A 15453-nucleotide genomic window follows, 5' to 3' on the forward strand; every position below is an offset into this window, starting at 1 on the left:
TGTCTCAAGGAAAGATGGTTGATTTTATATGTTTATACGAGCATCTCCATGTACAATGCTTTGTGAGAGAGGAGTGGATAAAACCATGCTTCTTAATCCATGGTTTCCGAGTTCAATCCCCTCAGTCGCAAGGAAAGATGGTTGATTTGCTAAATTTGTATATATAAGTTTTGTTGCAGTGGGTTTGATCTCAGATTATTAATACGAAACCCAGGGTTCGACCTCAGCTGTAGAAACACATTGCAGGGTTGACGCATGGATCATAGTAGACAAAAAGCGTCGTTAATCCAATACCTGCATGAGAAACTTTAGAGAGTTATAAAATAATTGGAAACAATGTGCTTTTTCTTCCACAAGTAGTTGACAAGGTAAGATGTTGAAGTTACAAGAGAAAATATTCAATTCAATTCAATTTATTCAAACAAAAATGAAACATAACACCAATAATAATAAGGATCCTGGAAACGAACTTGTTGAGGACCATAAAAACAAGAAATTGAAAAAAAAGAGAAAACACGGGTAAATTAAAGCAAATTGATTAAGAATTTAGAAAATTATAATATCAAAGTTTAGCAACATTGTTATACAGCTTGCGAAAACCTGTGGATAGCTCGACACCTGACGGTATTATATTCCATTGAAGTTTAGATTTATAAATGGGGGATCGCTGGGCGGAGCTAGAGACACACTTGGGGACAATAAAGGAACGGTTGGATGAACGAAGGCAGAGGCCTTCAGAATTATTACAATTAAAATAAGATAATAATTGGGGAGTAATATTTTTATGGTAAGCGGAGTATGCAAGGGATAGATTTAATTTTTTAATGATTTGTCCAAAAGGGATAATACCAAAATCGGAGTACAAGTCCTGGGTGGAATACAGTCCGGGCAGCCGAAAAACTGCTTTGATGGGACGGTTTTTGGCAGATTTTAATTTACTGGTAACTGAAGGATAAGTGTTGCTTCAAACAGATCTGCAGTATGAGATATATGGGTAAACAAAAGAGTAATAAAGGGTGGCAAGGATATCAGGAGGAAGAAAATTATTCACACGATTAATCATAATTACCTGTTGCAAGATTATGGTTCTGATGTAGGAAACATGCGTTGCAAATGACAGGGAGGAATCTATGTGGACACCAAGAAACGTGGCAACTTCGACCTGCGGGAGGAGATTGATGCAATATTTTAGGCACAGTGCTTGCTGAGCTTCATTTTTTTGTGAGGGGTTGGAAATAAAACAACCTGACTTTTCTTGCTGTTAATGGTCATGCAGTTAACGAGAGACCATTCCTGTACTCTATTCAGAAGGATTTGAGCAGAGGTGACGACGGATGGTAAATTAGGGCCGGTGATGAAAAAGTTGCTATCGTCAGCTAAAAGTACTGGGTGCACTGATGGACCCAGGTCCGTAACCAAATAATTAATAGAAAGGAGATAAAGTATTGGACCAAGAACAGAGCCCTGCGGGACGCCCCTCCGGACAGGTAGGGGATGCGAGGTCATGCCACCCAGACTCACACTCTGTACTCTACCAGAGAGATAAGAGCCGAACCATGAGAAAGGAATTCCACGAATCCCTATGTCCTTAAGTTTACTTTATAAAAAACTGTTATCAACTTTATCAAAAGCCTTAGAAAAATCCATAAATAAGCCCATTATGGTATTTTTAAGGTCACGTCGGTAACGGATAAGCTGTGTAGCGTCGATTAGTGCATGAGTAGTTGAAAATTTAGAACGGAAGCAACATTGATAAGGAGAAATTAACGAATCTGCAGGATGGATCCCCAATAAAAAGGAGGAAAGATGTCGGAAGATAATTCTCTCGAGCACTTTAGATATAACTGGGAGAAGTGAGATTGGACGATAATTACTTATCTCAGGCGGATCGCCTCTTTTTATGAATCGGGATAACAATTGCTGATTTAAATATTTCTGGGAAGACTCCATTGATCATAGAAAGGTTTGCTATGTGCACAATGGGTTCACAAACATAGGAAGATACGGTCCTAAGAAGCTTATTATGTATGCCAAAGAAGTCAGGTGTACTACTATTAGAGAGAGATTCGATAACTTGAAGCACCTCTTTACTATCAGTTGGAGAGAAAAACATGGATCTGGGATTCTTGCTAGGTGTACTGACTCGCGAGGGGGAACAGCAGTTAGCATTTGGAATATTGGTGAAATAATTATTAAAAGCATCCGGTACTGAAATTGGGTCAATTAATCTGCCACTGATGTCCTTAAGGTTAAAAGGTATAGATTTTGAATTCCTTTTTTCCAAAGAATTTCATTTATTGTGAAGCAAATTTTTCGCAAGTTCCCTTTGCAGTGAGAGATTTTTGAATAATAATAATTTTTTTTTGCTTCCCGGACGAGTTTGGTATATAGGTCAATAACGCTACTGGTTTTACAAGCTAACTTATATAGGTCATTTTTACGGTATGAAGAGATTATCAGGTTATTGGACATCCAGGGGCGTATATGGGTAGTTTTTCGGTTGGATTTATGGACTGGAAAGGTTGAACTGATAAGATCACTCACTCCCTGTGTAGAACCATTTGTGGCTGAATTAACATCCTGACAATCCAAAACCTTGTTCCAAACCAAATTGACCATCATCATTTAGTGTGGGATGGACTAAAACATCGCAGAAAGAATTATTGGCTATACCCACGGGCGTACTTGCAACTGGGAGTAGAGATCAGAATATTGACCCCCTGGCTGGTACCCAATTATCCATGTCTCCATTTTCTGTTAGGAGTGAAGATACTGTAAAGTAACTAAACTACTTGTTCCCCGTGGATACAACTCGATACCCCAAAATAAGCCAGTAATACCAATCAGCCCCCGCCCCCCTCATATGCATTAACTATAGCCACAAGAGAAGAAGAATAGGTCTAGGTCCTCAAAAGAATTAAAAATTCAGACAGTATATCTTTATTTACACCTAAAATGTAAAATTTAGTTGTTTTTCACTGTTTTTGTTTTTAAAATTTTTTTCACTTGAGTTATCATAGCATTGTTTTTTTTGTTTTTTTTTAATACTTTTTCTTTCACTCAGCCACATTAAATAAACTTTTTTTTATTGAAATTGTCCTACTTATAAAAAGAAAGAAAATGCAAAAAAAGTGCCGTTGGCGAGACTTATAGACCAAGGCAGCTACTAGAAAGTTTTTTCCCTTCTAAAACAACTATAAACCTGAAGCAAAATTATTCTCCAAAGACAAACAAACAGTCAAATACTAGGCTAGGACGAAATGTGCCAAACAGTGAAAAGACCTCATAGATAAAATTAAGGCAAAAAACTTTATACGCGCAAACGATGTACGTCTTTCAAGACAAGCAAATTGATAAATAAAATTATTAACTAAAAATACAGAATATTCTTGAACACAAACAGAAAAAATAAATATGCACTCAACGTTGCACATTCAGCAAGCATTTGTGAATCCCTCTGCAAAGAAATTACAATCATGACAATACCCAACCTGGGGATTGTGACTTTGTGTACATTCCTAAGTCGTCAAAATAGAATCCTTATTAAAAAAAAAATTCATGATTTTCATACTTATGACCAACTCCACTCTCTATATTCGGGGTTCTTGTAGAAAGAGAGTTTTTTATTATTCAGTTGCAGGTACAAAATGTTGACATTTTGACACATGTTAATATGAAAATATTGACACATGCTAGATCTAATTACTTGTTATTTTTCTAATTTAATATTCTTATTAACTTTTGTTTTTCTAATTAAGTCTAATCATTTTTTTTTAGTTTCTAAAATAGTTTGTTTAAGAATAGACTCTGCATCCCCGAAAACCTGGACAAAAGAAATAAATTTGCTTTTGTGAAATAGAATCAGTGATCTGTGCTTGTAACATCTAAACTTAATTTAAACTTAATGTAAAAAACTTAAACGTAACACCTAAACATAATCAAATAAAATCCAATAAAAACAAAGTAATATGATTGGATTTGCAGTTATGGTAGTTTGCAGGTCTGTGGGTAGTGCTTTGTGGTCATTCACAAACCAAGCATTTTTTACAGTCTTCAAGGCAACTGGATTCAGCACAAAGTACTAAAACTAGGGGGGAAAGCAGAAACAAGCAACTGTAGATATTTTTCAAGCTATTCGTAGTGTTTTAAAGTATTTTTCTGTTCACCAAGGTGAGTGATGACTCTCATCGAATTTAGAATTATTTCACAGAATTATTTCAGAGAAACTCTCAATATATACAAAATATTGTGTTTCTAACCTTAACGTAGGATCATTCTCATGCAAGTAGTTTGATAAAACATTTTTAAAATACTATTTCAACCCCATAGATCTGCTTAGACCCATAGATCTGCTTAGGTTACCAATGGTAGTATTTTGCCTAGCCTGTGCTGTTCCAGCCAAGGCCAAAGTTAGAGCTAATTGCCGTTGTTTGACAGATTAAAGTCATAAGTTAAAAATTTGTAATATGTAAATTTAAGCAGCGACTATGCAAGTTTGAGCAGGATTACAATATCAGATAAGAAACTGTATTTCATTATGTACACTATTAACTGTTTACGCTCAATATCATCACGTCAGCACGGCTTTTTCACAATTGTTCTTTGGTAGAACTTTACTCAGTTTCTCAAAATCACCTTATTCCTCCCTATCCCATAAAACGTTTCCTGGAAGCCAAACCTCAATTCCCAGAGGGTGAGACAAAGCAGGGTATACTTCCCAATAAAAATCGCATAAACACCGTCACCTATTATCTTTCCATTATTTTTTATTGTTTTGTTCCATTCTTTTCTGCTATTTATTTATTTTCAGTGCAATCAACCAGACTTATGTTTCACCTTGCTTTATATGGATTAGTAATAATAATTATGATAATAATAGTTATAGCTATTTTGATGTTTTAATTACTCACATAATAGCTTTCAAGCAGTCCCTCGTCCACTGCTTGACGGTATGCTGGATCATCACTTGATATTTCGTCTATCTTCAAGTTTCTTATATCTTCAGCTGTTAGTCGGTATTCAGGATCTTCTTTTTTAAGACGAGCTTCTAAGAATCGACGATAACGCTTCTTCTTCGCTAAGTAGTTTACGAGCAACTCCTCCATCTTAGATTACAATAGTTTCTTCAATTAGTCTCTTATAAAAGTGAAGTTGCCAATAACGACAATTCAATGGGTGCTGAATAGTCGTCAACGACAATAATTTGCGACAAGTCAAAGAAAGTCAAAAAAATGGAAATCAATCTAATTAGCACTCAAAAACAAATAAACACAACGTTGAATTTCAGTTTTTACGCAATTTTTTAGTTTTATTTACCAAATAAATAGGGTGATAAGTTACCTATTGGTATGGAAGCACTCTCTTCCTCACACACCAATCAACACATCTTGAACTTTTTTTTAGCAGTTAATGACACTAAAACCAAATAAACGGGATAGAGGATACTACGGGATACCATCAACAAATAAGCGGGATTTCCCTCGTAAGGTAAATTCGCTCTCAGAAAACCTGCTAACAAGATGATTCTGGTAAAACTGGTTTTTCTGTTTCTAACAAGTAGAGGGTTGAACCAACTCTCCACATAAACCATCCAAAGAACATAAAACATAATGTTAAATGATAACGGATCTCGAAAGATCTCCAAAATTGGTTACACTGATTTAAAGTTAGTTATATTAGGAGACGTAAATTTTACAGGAGAACGGAAAACCAAACAATGAAGAAGATCTCCAAAATTGGTTACAGTGATTCAACATTCGTTATATTAGGAGATGTAAATTTTACAGGAGAAAAGAAAACCAAACAAGGAAAGAAGATCTCCAAAATTGGTTACACTGACTCAAAGTTCGTTATATTAGGAGATGTAAATTTTACAGGAGAACAGAAAACCAAACAATTAAAGAAGATCTCCAAAACTAATTACAGTGATTCAACATTCGTTATATTAGGAGATGTAAATTTTACAGGAGAACAGAAAACCAAACAAGGAAAGAAGATCTCCAAAATTGGTTACATTGACTCAAAAGTTCGTTAAATTAGGATATGTAAATTTTACAGGAGAACAGAAAACCAAACAATTAAAGAAGATCTCCAAAACTAATTACAGTGATTCAACATTCGTTATATTAGGAGATGTAAATTTTACAGGAGAACAGAAAACCAAACAAGGAAAGAAGATCTCCAAAATTGGTTACAGTGACTCAAAAGTTCGTTAAATTAGGATATGTAAATTTTACAGGAGAACAGAAAACCAAACAATGAAAGAAGATCTCCAAAAATGGTTACAGTGATTCAACATTCGTCGTTTTAGGAGATGTAAATTTTACAGGAGAAAGGAAAACCAGACAATGAAATATGGGTTGGTTTGGTTGAGGTTGACAATATCCTTTGATTCCGGCTTAGATCTGTCTTACATTTACCAATGTTTGGTTGTTTTGTATGCAAGTATAAAAGTCACTAGTACATCAGCCCCCAGAAGAAAAACAGGGAAGAGAAGTTCTTACTTAAGATTCGCTTTAACAAAAAACTAAGGAGGAAAAACGAGTTTGACTAAAATAAAGCAGTGGAACAAAATAAAAGATAAAAAAAATTTGATACAAAAAATCCAAATAATATATTTGTATGTTTTTGGTAGTTTTTTTTTTTTTTTAGTTTTTGTTTTTCTTGTTTGTTTTTTTCAATTGTTTCTTTTTCCCTATTTTTTTTTTTTTTTTTTTTTTTTTTTAAAAGAAGCTTCCGGACGTGAAGTTAAAATATTCAGATTTTTTTTTATTATTTAAAGTTTTATTGTTATTGTTGTTTTATCTTTTGTTTTGTTCCACTGCTCTATTTAGATAAAACCTTTTTTTTTTCTTAATTGTTTGTAAATGGAAAAGCAGTGTGGTCTAAGAAATTTTTCACTTTAAGAACTTGTGGTCTTTGCGCAATGTAATCTTTGCGTATTTGACACCCCCTCCCCCTCGTCCTTAAAGAAAACCTTATTAATACGGCTTGGGTTCACTCTCTATAATCTATAGACTCTATCATTGGTTCTCTTACCTGAAAAAGTTCGATTTGAACCACTTGAACTTAGATAATGGGTCTCAGACAGGATAATTTTTACCCAAAACGAAAAAGAATACAGAGCCCTAGGAAGAGCATGTTTCTAAGAATTAATTTTCATATAGCATCATTTTTGATGTTCCAATTTTTTTCATTTACTTTCACATAAATTCATTTTTAAGAATCTTCTTTGTTTTAATTTTTTTTAGGAATCTTAATTTTCGTAATTTATTTTTTTTTATTTTTTAGACGTACATGTTTTTTCAGGGTTTTCATGAGATTTGATTTCTGTACTGAAAGAATTTCCTACTTAGAGTTTTATTTTTATTCTTTAGCTCAATATGAATCGCTCAATCATTTTATTTGACTGAATAAAGGAAAAAAACAATTGACAATCTATTGCTAGACTTCTCAAGCTATCAGGAAATTGCCTACGGTGAAATCCAGCCCTTACCCTAGATAGTAAAGAAAAAGCCTTACCTTTTCTGAACCATACCGAAGTACTATCGGCAGCAGCGCCTCTTCAAAATGATTCAAGAACTGTAAAACTATCAACATCGTTGCGATTTGCTAAAAAAAAAAAACAATATTAGAACATAAAAGATACATTGCTCATGCCTAACAAAAATCGCATGACTACAAGAGAAGATATAGGACAACAGCAAAAAGTGATAAAATACACAACTAGTTAAATATTGTACCGATACTTTTTCACTTGTTGTTATGCTTAGCCAATGATGAGAACAGCTGAAATCTGATTTGTTGGATGCTTAGCCAATGATGAGGACAGCTGAAATCTGATTGGTTGAAATGGTTAGTTGGAAATCTAAGCAACCATGCATGTTCTCACAAATTAATAAAAACCGGGAATTTTATTTTTAATAAAAAAAAGCTTCATTATGCAAATATGTAGTTTTTGGTAGTGGTGGGTACAAAATAAAAAAAGCATTTGGCATAAAACAGCTAAAGAAAGTGTAGCTTTTCTATGAAGGTGTAGTTGTCCTTAGGGATAAACAGATTTTTACAAACGAAAAGCGAAATTCTACAGACGAAAAGTGTCGTCAAATTTAATGAATTAGCTTTGCTTAATTACTTTTCTAGGCGAGTGGTTAGCGCACCGGACTTGAAATCCTGAGGTAAGTGGCGCGAGTCCCGCTGTCGCTGGTTATTTGGTGTGGACGGGGGTCAAATTCTGTAAGCTCATCCGGAGTCGACCCAGCTCTAAATGGGTACCAGGAGAAATCTGGAGAAAAACATAAGATGCGTCGGAGGATTTGCCCCCAACCACGTATGGCACTCCCGGCCGAAGGCATTGAATCAGGAGATCGGTACCTGCGCAACGCAGACCTTGGGTTAGCATGGAAAAAAAGTAGAAACTTTCATGGTTCAATGGGGCAAAAATAAAAACCTTAGAAAACCGCGGTTTTCAAGCATAAACAAATCTGAGTTGATTCCAGGGTGTTTTCATTTTGATTTCATTGGCACTTTAAAACATTATTAGTAGTACATAATTGCTAGTTATTAGTAGTAAATTTAGTAAATTAGTGGCACAGCATATTAGTAGGACAGTTATTACTTGTACATAAGCCTTGCAGACAGTAAATAACATTATGACAAGAAATGAAACTAAAAATCACTATAATTATTGATAAAAAAAAGATACAGGAGGACACGTAATAAGAGAAGAGAAGTGTATCCACGTAGCAGTGGATAAAAAAAGTGAATGAAATATCAGCTAAAAACATCTAGCATCAAATAGCTTAAAAAAGTGTAGCTTTCTTTTTAAGGTGAAGTTGCCCTTAGGGGTCAACAGGTTTCTACAGAAGAAAAGCAAATTTTTACATACGAAAGGTGTTGTCAAATTTAATGAATTAGTTTCGCTTATTTACTTTCATGGTTCAATACGGCAAAAAGAAAAAACCGTACGTTTTCTTCGGCAGTTAATGATGCTGAAAACAAATAAGCGCCATGTTATAATTCATAATTTCTGGGATATTATATATAAATATTTTATAAGTTATAATTTATAATTTCCCTCGTAAGACAATCTCGATCTCAGGAAAACTGCTAACATGATAATTAGGATAAAATTGATTTTTCTGTTGCTAAGAAATAGAGGGTTGTACCAAGTCCCTTTATAGATATTCGAAGAGCAGAAAAAAATGATGCTAAATGACAGAGGATCTCCAAAGATTTCCGAAATCAGGTACAGCAATTCAACGTCCGTTCTACTAAGAAACCTAAATTTTAGAGAAGAAGAAGAGAAACCAGAACAACGCAATTTGAGTTGGCCGACTTATTATCCATCAGACATTTGCCCAAAGAAGATTGTTTTATGACCCCAATTAATAAAAATGGATTTAAATATCAAAGAGCTCAAATATCTAAAGCTTTGCAGGCGAGAAAGCAAGATATAAATCCTTTCGTAAAAACTGTAACTTCTTAGTAACTTGAGAACCACATAAGATTATACCCATCCGTCAAGTTGAGACCTGTGAGCGAAAATATTCTATTACTCCAACATTCGGAGTGAAATGCGATTAAAGACTCGAACGTTCATTTATGAACGTTTCATAATCCACTTAATAAAATCATTTTCGTTCGTAAGATATTTTCACTCTCAGGAAAAGTGCTGAGGTATCAATTACGATGAAACTGAACTTTCTCGTTCTAAGCATTATAGAGTTGAACAGTGTTTCCACATGGACCATTCGAGAGAGCAAAAAAATATTCTAAAAACCAGATGATCTCCAAATTTCGGTTTTTATGGAATAGAACAATTTTGTTTTCAGGTTGGGAAGTATGTTTGGTCTAAGTGGGACATCCATTCATCGCAATCTCTTGATCTTGCAGCAGGACTCGGTATTTTCCCAGCCTCACCTGGTATCTAAAACTCAGATGTTACTTGGGAGTTGGTTTATTCGTAAGCTCCCCAGACTCACGGTAGCTGAACCTCCACAGTCACACCACTGAGCCCCACCCGAGCAAAAGGATTTGCTACATCATCTTAGTCTAACAAATAAGGCTCATACCATCTTTTCGGGGAGCAGAGCCAATGAATTCCAACCTTGAACCCCCTAAACTTTTTGCAAATAAACTATATATGGAGTTATTTTACTATTTAAAAATATCGACATTTTTCAGAGCAGAAAAATACCGCAGAATACATACACCGCATAGAGAAATAATAATTAATAATTATAATAATTATAATAATTATAATTAATAACCACATAGAGAAGAGAGAAGTAATAATTCAACCTATTAATATTGCTCACACTTAGCCAATGTATCTGGCAATTAATAATTAATACAAAAATTATTACTTGTAAATTAATTAATAATTAAAGTGAAACGATAGGAAGAGAACTGCATAGTAATTCTTAGAACAAAACAACAAAACAAATCCAGGCTTGTCTTGTTCACTGTTGGCAAGAAAAACAGTGGGATATTTTTAGAACACCTAACCCATGAGCAATAACTTAGTTTATGAATGAACAGATGATAATATAGTTCAGTAAATGATACAGTAATGGTCATTGCAAAGTCACAATACCCCAACACTATTAAAGCGGGGCTCCCACGGCGTCAATAAAGTTAATAAAGTATTCCGCAAAGTTACATACCATAAAGTTCGTCGCGCTCACACATGAATTTTACCTTCCTGACTTTATGGAAATTTTTTGAAGCAATTAATTTGAATTATTCACACGTTCATTCTTGAATATATCTGACATTGTTTTTTGACAACTTTTTCAATTTAATAAGTTAGTCTTAAGTTAGATGTTGTTTTTACTTTAAAATTTACTAAACAAGGCTCACAGATACAAATGAGGACCCAATTCTTAACACATTACTTCACTTATTTCTTTAAATGCGTTTATAACACAAATTATGTCCTTATGCTCCCCTTGTGAGGAATTGTATATTAAAGGTTTATTTCTCACTAGTGAAATAAGCAAGTCCTCTGCTTCAATGTTCCACAGATTAGAGAAAAAAGTTCAAGACTGGCTATCTAATTAGTTTCTTTTAGCTGAATTGAAATTTTCCACAAGTCTTCTCCTATTGGCTAAACTTTCCGGACTTTATTGAAAAAGTTAAATAAAGTTTAACTTCTTTTCGACAACCATAAAGTCAATAAAGTTATAAGAGGAAAACGGTTTATTAACTTTATGGACAGCTTTATTAACTTTATTGACGCCGTGGGAGCCCCGCTTAACACTTTTCAATTCTTCACGTAGTTGATTTTTTTTTTTTTTTTTAATGCAAAAACAAACTTGATTCGCCTTAATATTGAAAACAAGATTCACACGAAGCAAAGGGGTACATTATTGCCATCTATTTTTTTCTTATATTTAAGTATGTACAAAAAAATAGACAGCTCTGTAAATGGGATAGTCTATATTCTGCTCAAGCTAAAAGCTATTTAAAGCATATAATATCAAAGCAAATTGGGGGAGTTTAGTGAGAAATAGGCCAAGATGCTTAGTGTGCCAAAGACAAACTATGAGAATTTTATAGGCTAATATGGCGCATTATTTTGAAAAGCAAATAGCACAATGCATTCGCTTTTCCTGTTCACCCAAATTTAGATCTTAAAGAATCCCAAACGCTAGGATGAATTTCAGTCACTTGAATTTCGGTACCACCAGCAAGGCCATATCCAGGAGAGGGAGTACCAGATTTACCCCCCCCCCCACACACACGAAATTTTTGTAAACTCGTAAAAAAGTAACCAAAATACAAATATTATTTTTGATGTGCTTTGTAAAGTTTTTTTGTAACACCCCCCCCCCCTTAAAAAAAATCCTGGATACGACCTGTTGTGGAAAGATAAATGAAATAGCTCAGTTTAACCATTACCTAAAGATTATTACTCATAGTACAGCAACTGAATACACAGTTTTGATTTTAAGTAAAGGTAGTTGATTAATTCATTACTAAATATAGAAATTTTAACTTTCTTTCCTGACTTAAATGCAAAAGCGTTATAATGCAAAATAAATTTTCAAAAATTAAAAGGGGGCTGAGTTCAAATATAATTTACGTTCAAAGTAAAATTTGTTCAAAATATAACTTAAAATAACTTTAAACATTATTTATAGCACTCTAAGTAATAATATTGGTTAAAGCCCCTATGGAACCCGAAAGTTCGAACTATCGAACCCGAATATTGGAACTCCAAATTGCTCAAAAACTTGGAATTCGTCAGAATTCGTGCTTGATTACATGAACTTGGACTTACGAATAGCTAAAGCAAAGCTTCTATAAGATAGAATGCTCAAATGCTCGTTTCTCAACGTCAAAGAAAATCAATACTACTAGCGATCTAGTGGTAGTTTACAGAACTATTTTTCCAATATTATCTTATTATGATATTTTGTTAATTAAAACAGCTTTATTATGAGAAGTATCCATATATGCAGGTTCAGCATGGACCTAATTAGTTTTTATAGGAATACAGAGAAGCCGAAAACGGGATTTATTTTCCTGAAAAGTTTTCAAGTTGTAGGTTTGAGCATCCTTAAACTTAAAGCCCAGTTTTAAATTGGTGCATGACAACAACAACATCAAACAAGCGTTTGGATAGTAAACATCAAGGATAATAAATTATGTAAATTTTTTTCACGTTCCTATCTCTCTATTTTTATTTCTCTTTTTATTTTTCTATTTTTATTTCGCATTTTTTCCTCTATTTTTTATTTCTCTATTCTCTATTTTTATTTATTCTTACTCTCTATGGGCAACATGCCACTGCATGGAGCTGGAATTTGGAGCGCCAGAATCTGGAATGTACTGGAATGTAGTGCCAGAATCTAGAATGTACGGAGTGCCAAATGATGTACCATGAGTAAGATGCGATGCATTTAAAATACCAAAATAAAGTTCCTTCTTTCTAAAGATAATTCCGATTTTCTATAATTAAGTTAAACCTAGTTTCAAAAATGAAGTCCTTAATCAGCAAAGAGAGAAAGTGCAGTCACCTCAGACAAAGAACAGCACTATCCAGGCTTAAGATTTCGCTAAGAGAGTGAGAAATAAAAAATATGCTACGTACGATATTTCTAAGGAAGTTTAAATGGCAAAAACCGTGTGAGCACCTGAATCATAAGAAAAATCTAAAAGGGATTATTGGACGAAAGAATTACATCCTTGGTCCTCTTGGGCCAATGGTGAGCCAGTCCTCATGGCTCAGGACTGAAAAGCTATGTTTTGATGATGGGGTAGAAGTGCTTTTTGAGAGGATTCGTAAAGCTGAAGCAGGACCATTCTGATAGAAGTCTTAAACTCTTTCATCTTTGTCACCATTATTGTCATTTGAAGTGACCCATTGCTGTGCACCTAAATATGTAAGTCAATAAATCTATTGCCTTTTTTATCTGTGTTTATTCCATTTTATATGTCTGTATCTCTCGCTACAAAATTTTTATTGCTACAAATGGTGCGAGTCGGAAATTAGAGTGCGAACTAATTAGGCTATTAAAACTTTGTAATTTAAATTTAATTATTGGAAAGATACAGACATATAAGAACAGTGATTAGGCCTATTACCGCTAAGCTACGATAGGAAAACCCTTATATCTCATAGGAGATAGTAGCATCCCCCAAAATAGATTAAGTAAAAAATAAATTTATTTCCAATTAATTCAAAAAAAATGGAAGAACTTAGTGAGTTAGTAATAGTGCAAAAGTTAGTCGCAAAAAATGTAAAGAGAGCAAAATCTATACCAGAGTACAATGGTCAATTAGATCTTGACGAATTTAATATCCAATTGACCCAATTTGTACAACTAACAAAAACAGAAGTTGGAGCATTAAAAGACATGCTCCTACTACGATTAAAAGGCCAGGCCTTCACTATTCTAAAACAGGTCGAACATACCATAGGAAATGACGCCAACTTGCCACTAAATACGGTTGATGACTTGTTAAAAGCATTCAAAGAGAGATTTATAGAAACCAGTTCTATAAATAAATTAAAACACGGAGTAGTAAACTTTGATTTTTCACAGAATATAAGGGAATATCTTGATAATATACACATTTCTGTAGAAGCAAAATACGGAAGTGGTTCTGGGCAACTGTATGAAAAAGTCATACTAAATACCTTTTTGCAAGGGCTACCCCCAAAACTATATAGAGTAGTAATATCCAAAAATATTCAGACGTTGGATCTTGCAGTTCAGGAGATAGAGCGAATTTGTTTTTATTAACTGAAGTAAACACGACTAGTTCGGAGTGTCGGGTATTTTGAAAAGAAGTTTAGTTTTTAAACTATGCAATTCAGTAGGCTATACCCTTATATCTGGCAGCTTTATAAAATCAAAAAAAACTACCAGTACAGAAGCGTCTAATTATGAGCTGATCCTGTTCATATTTATGAACACTATCATGATTTCTGTTCCAAGAGAAACTGTTGGAACTTTATCTTGTTACAATAAAACAGAAAGAATAGACCCAAGTTACAAAACAGAATTACTGAGAAAAAATTTGGTTATTAGAATAACTACACAAAATTGTAGAACTGTAACACAGATTCAACCATCCATACGTGGTTAATTACAATGTTAAGGATAGTAGAAACTACAAAGATAAATTAAGTCCCGACAGTCAACCTGTCATAGACGCTTTACAATAGAGAAAACGAGGACATAAAAACCTCGGTATGGTCAGAAATAGAAAAGAATAAAGGGATAATAAGACTTGAAAAAATTAGAGAACCATTAGATTAGCAAATTCCTCTATTTATAAATGAAGACCAAAGATTAACGTATGTAAATAGTGGATACGGGTTGTTCTCGATCAATTCCTGGTGGAACGTACTATTGGCCGTGTGTTTCGCATTCGCAACTTCCCTGACCATAAGAACCCTATTGACTTGTAATTACGGAAAAATCCTATAACTAATAGGACGAAAATCCAAGAGAAGAACACGGGGAAACAGCTGAAATGCAGAGGTTAAACCCGGAGCCCCATGAGAACGGCTAAGCCAAGAAATAGGGATGACATTAGAAAACGAGTGGGTATAGAGGTCTCCACTCGTCCTTGTTATGTCTTGTTCCCTCATTGTAATATCTTTTACGTAAAACCGTGTGGTTACGACGCTACAACATGCGTTTCTTAAACAGCACGGACTTGTGTGAACAATACAGGCATGAAATAAGTTGTAAAATTAGACCTAAAAAATTAACCATGTAGCATAAACTCTGTTTAAATGATTATTTTAAATATAATGTAAAATTAACTAAGCGTTGAAAGAAGTTAAAATAAAGTGTATGTAACAGTGTATATTAGAAAGTATAATAAGAGACCACACTTAAAGTTGAAGAATTAGTATTTTACAAGAAACTCCTATGTATTGAATTTCCCAATGGGAACAATTATTTTATCATAACCCAATTAATGCGTGAA

At 34.0% G+C, this 15453-nt stretch overlaps 1 protein-coding gene across 1 annotated transcript in view; it reads right to left on the reverse strand.

The window, feature by feature from the left end:
- LOC148938709 (anoctamin-10-like) overlaps nt 1-15453 on the reverse strand; it is a 98615-nt gene that overhangs the window by 17066 nt on the left and 66096 nt on the right. The window contains exons 8-9 of the mRNA XM_089107598.1: nt 7522-7611; nt 4911-5105 (exon numbers count right to left, since the gene is read on the reverse strand). Coding sequence (XP_088963724.1) covers nt 4911-5105; nt 7522-7611 — 285 coding nt within the window. The remainder of the gene's footprint in view (nt 1-4910; nt 5106-7521; nt 7612-15453) is intronic.

This window comes from Artemia sp. Qi Xiang Cuo, unplaced genomic scaffold, assembly GCF_049724085.1.
Source record: "Artemia sp. Qi Xiang Cuo unplaced genomic scaffold, ASM4972408v1 HiC_scaffold_3018, whole genome shotgun sequence".
NCBI classification, from domain to species: domain Eukaryota; kingdom Metazoa; phylum Arthropoda; class Branchiopoda; order Anostraca; family Artemiidae; genus Artemia; species Artemia sp. Qi Xiang Cuo.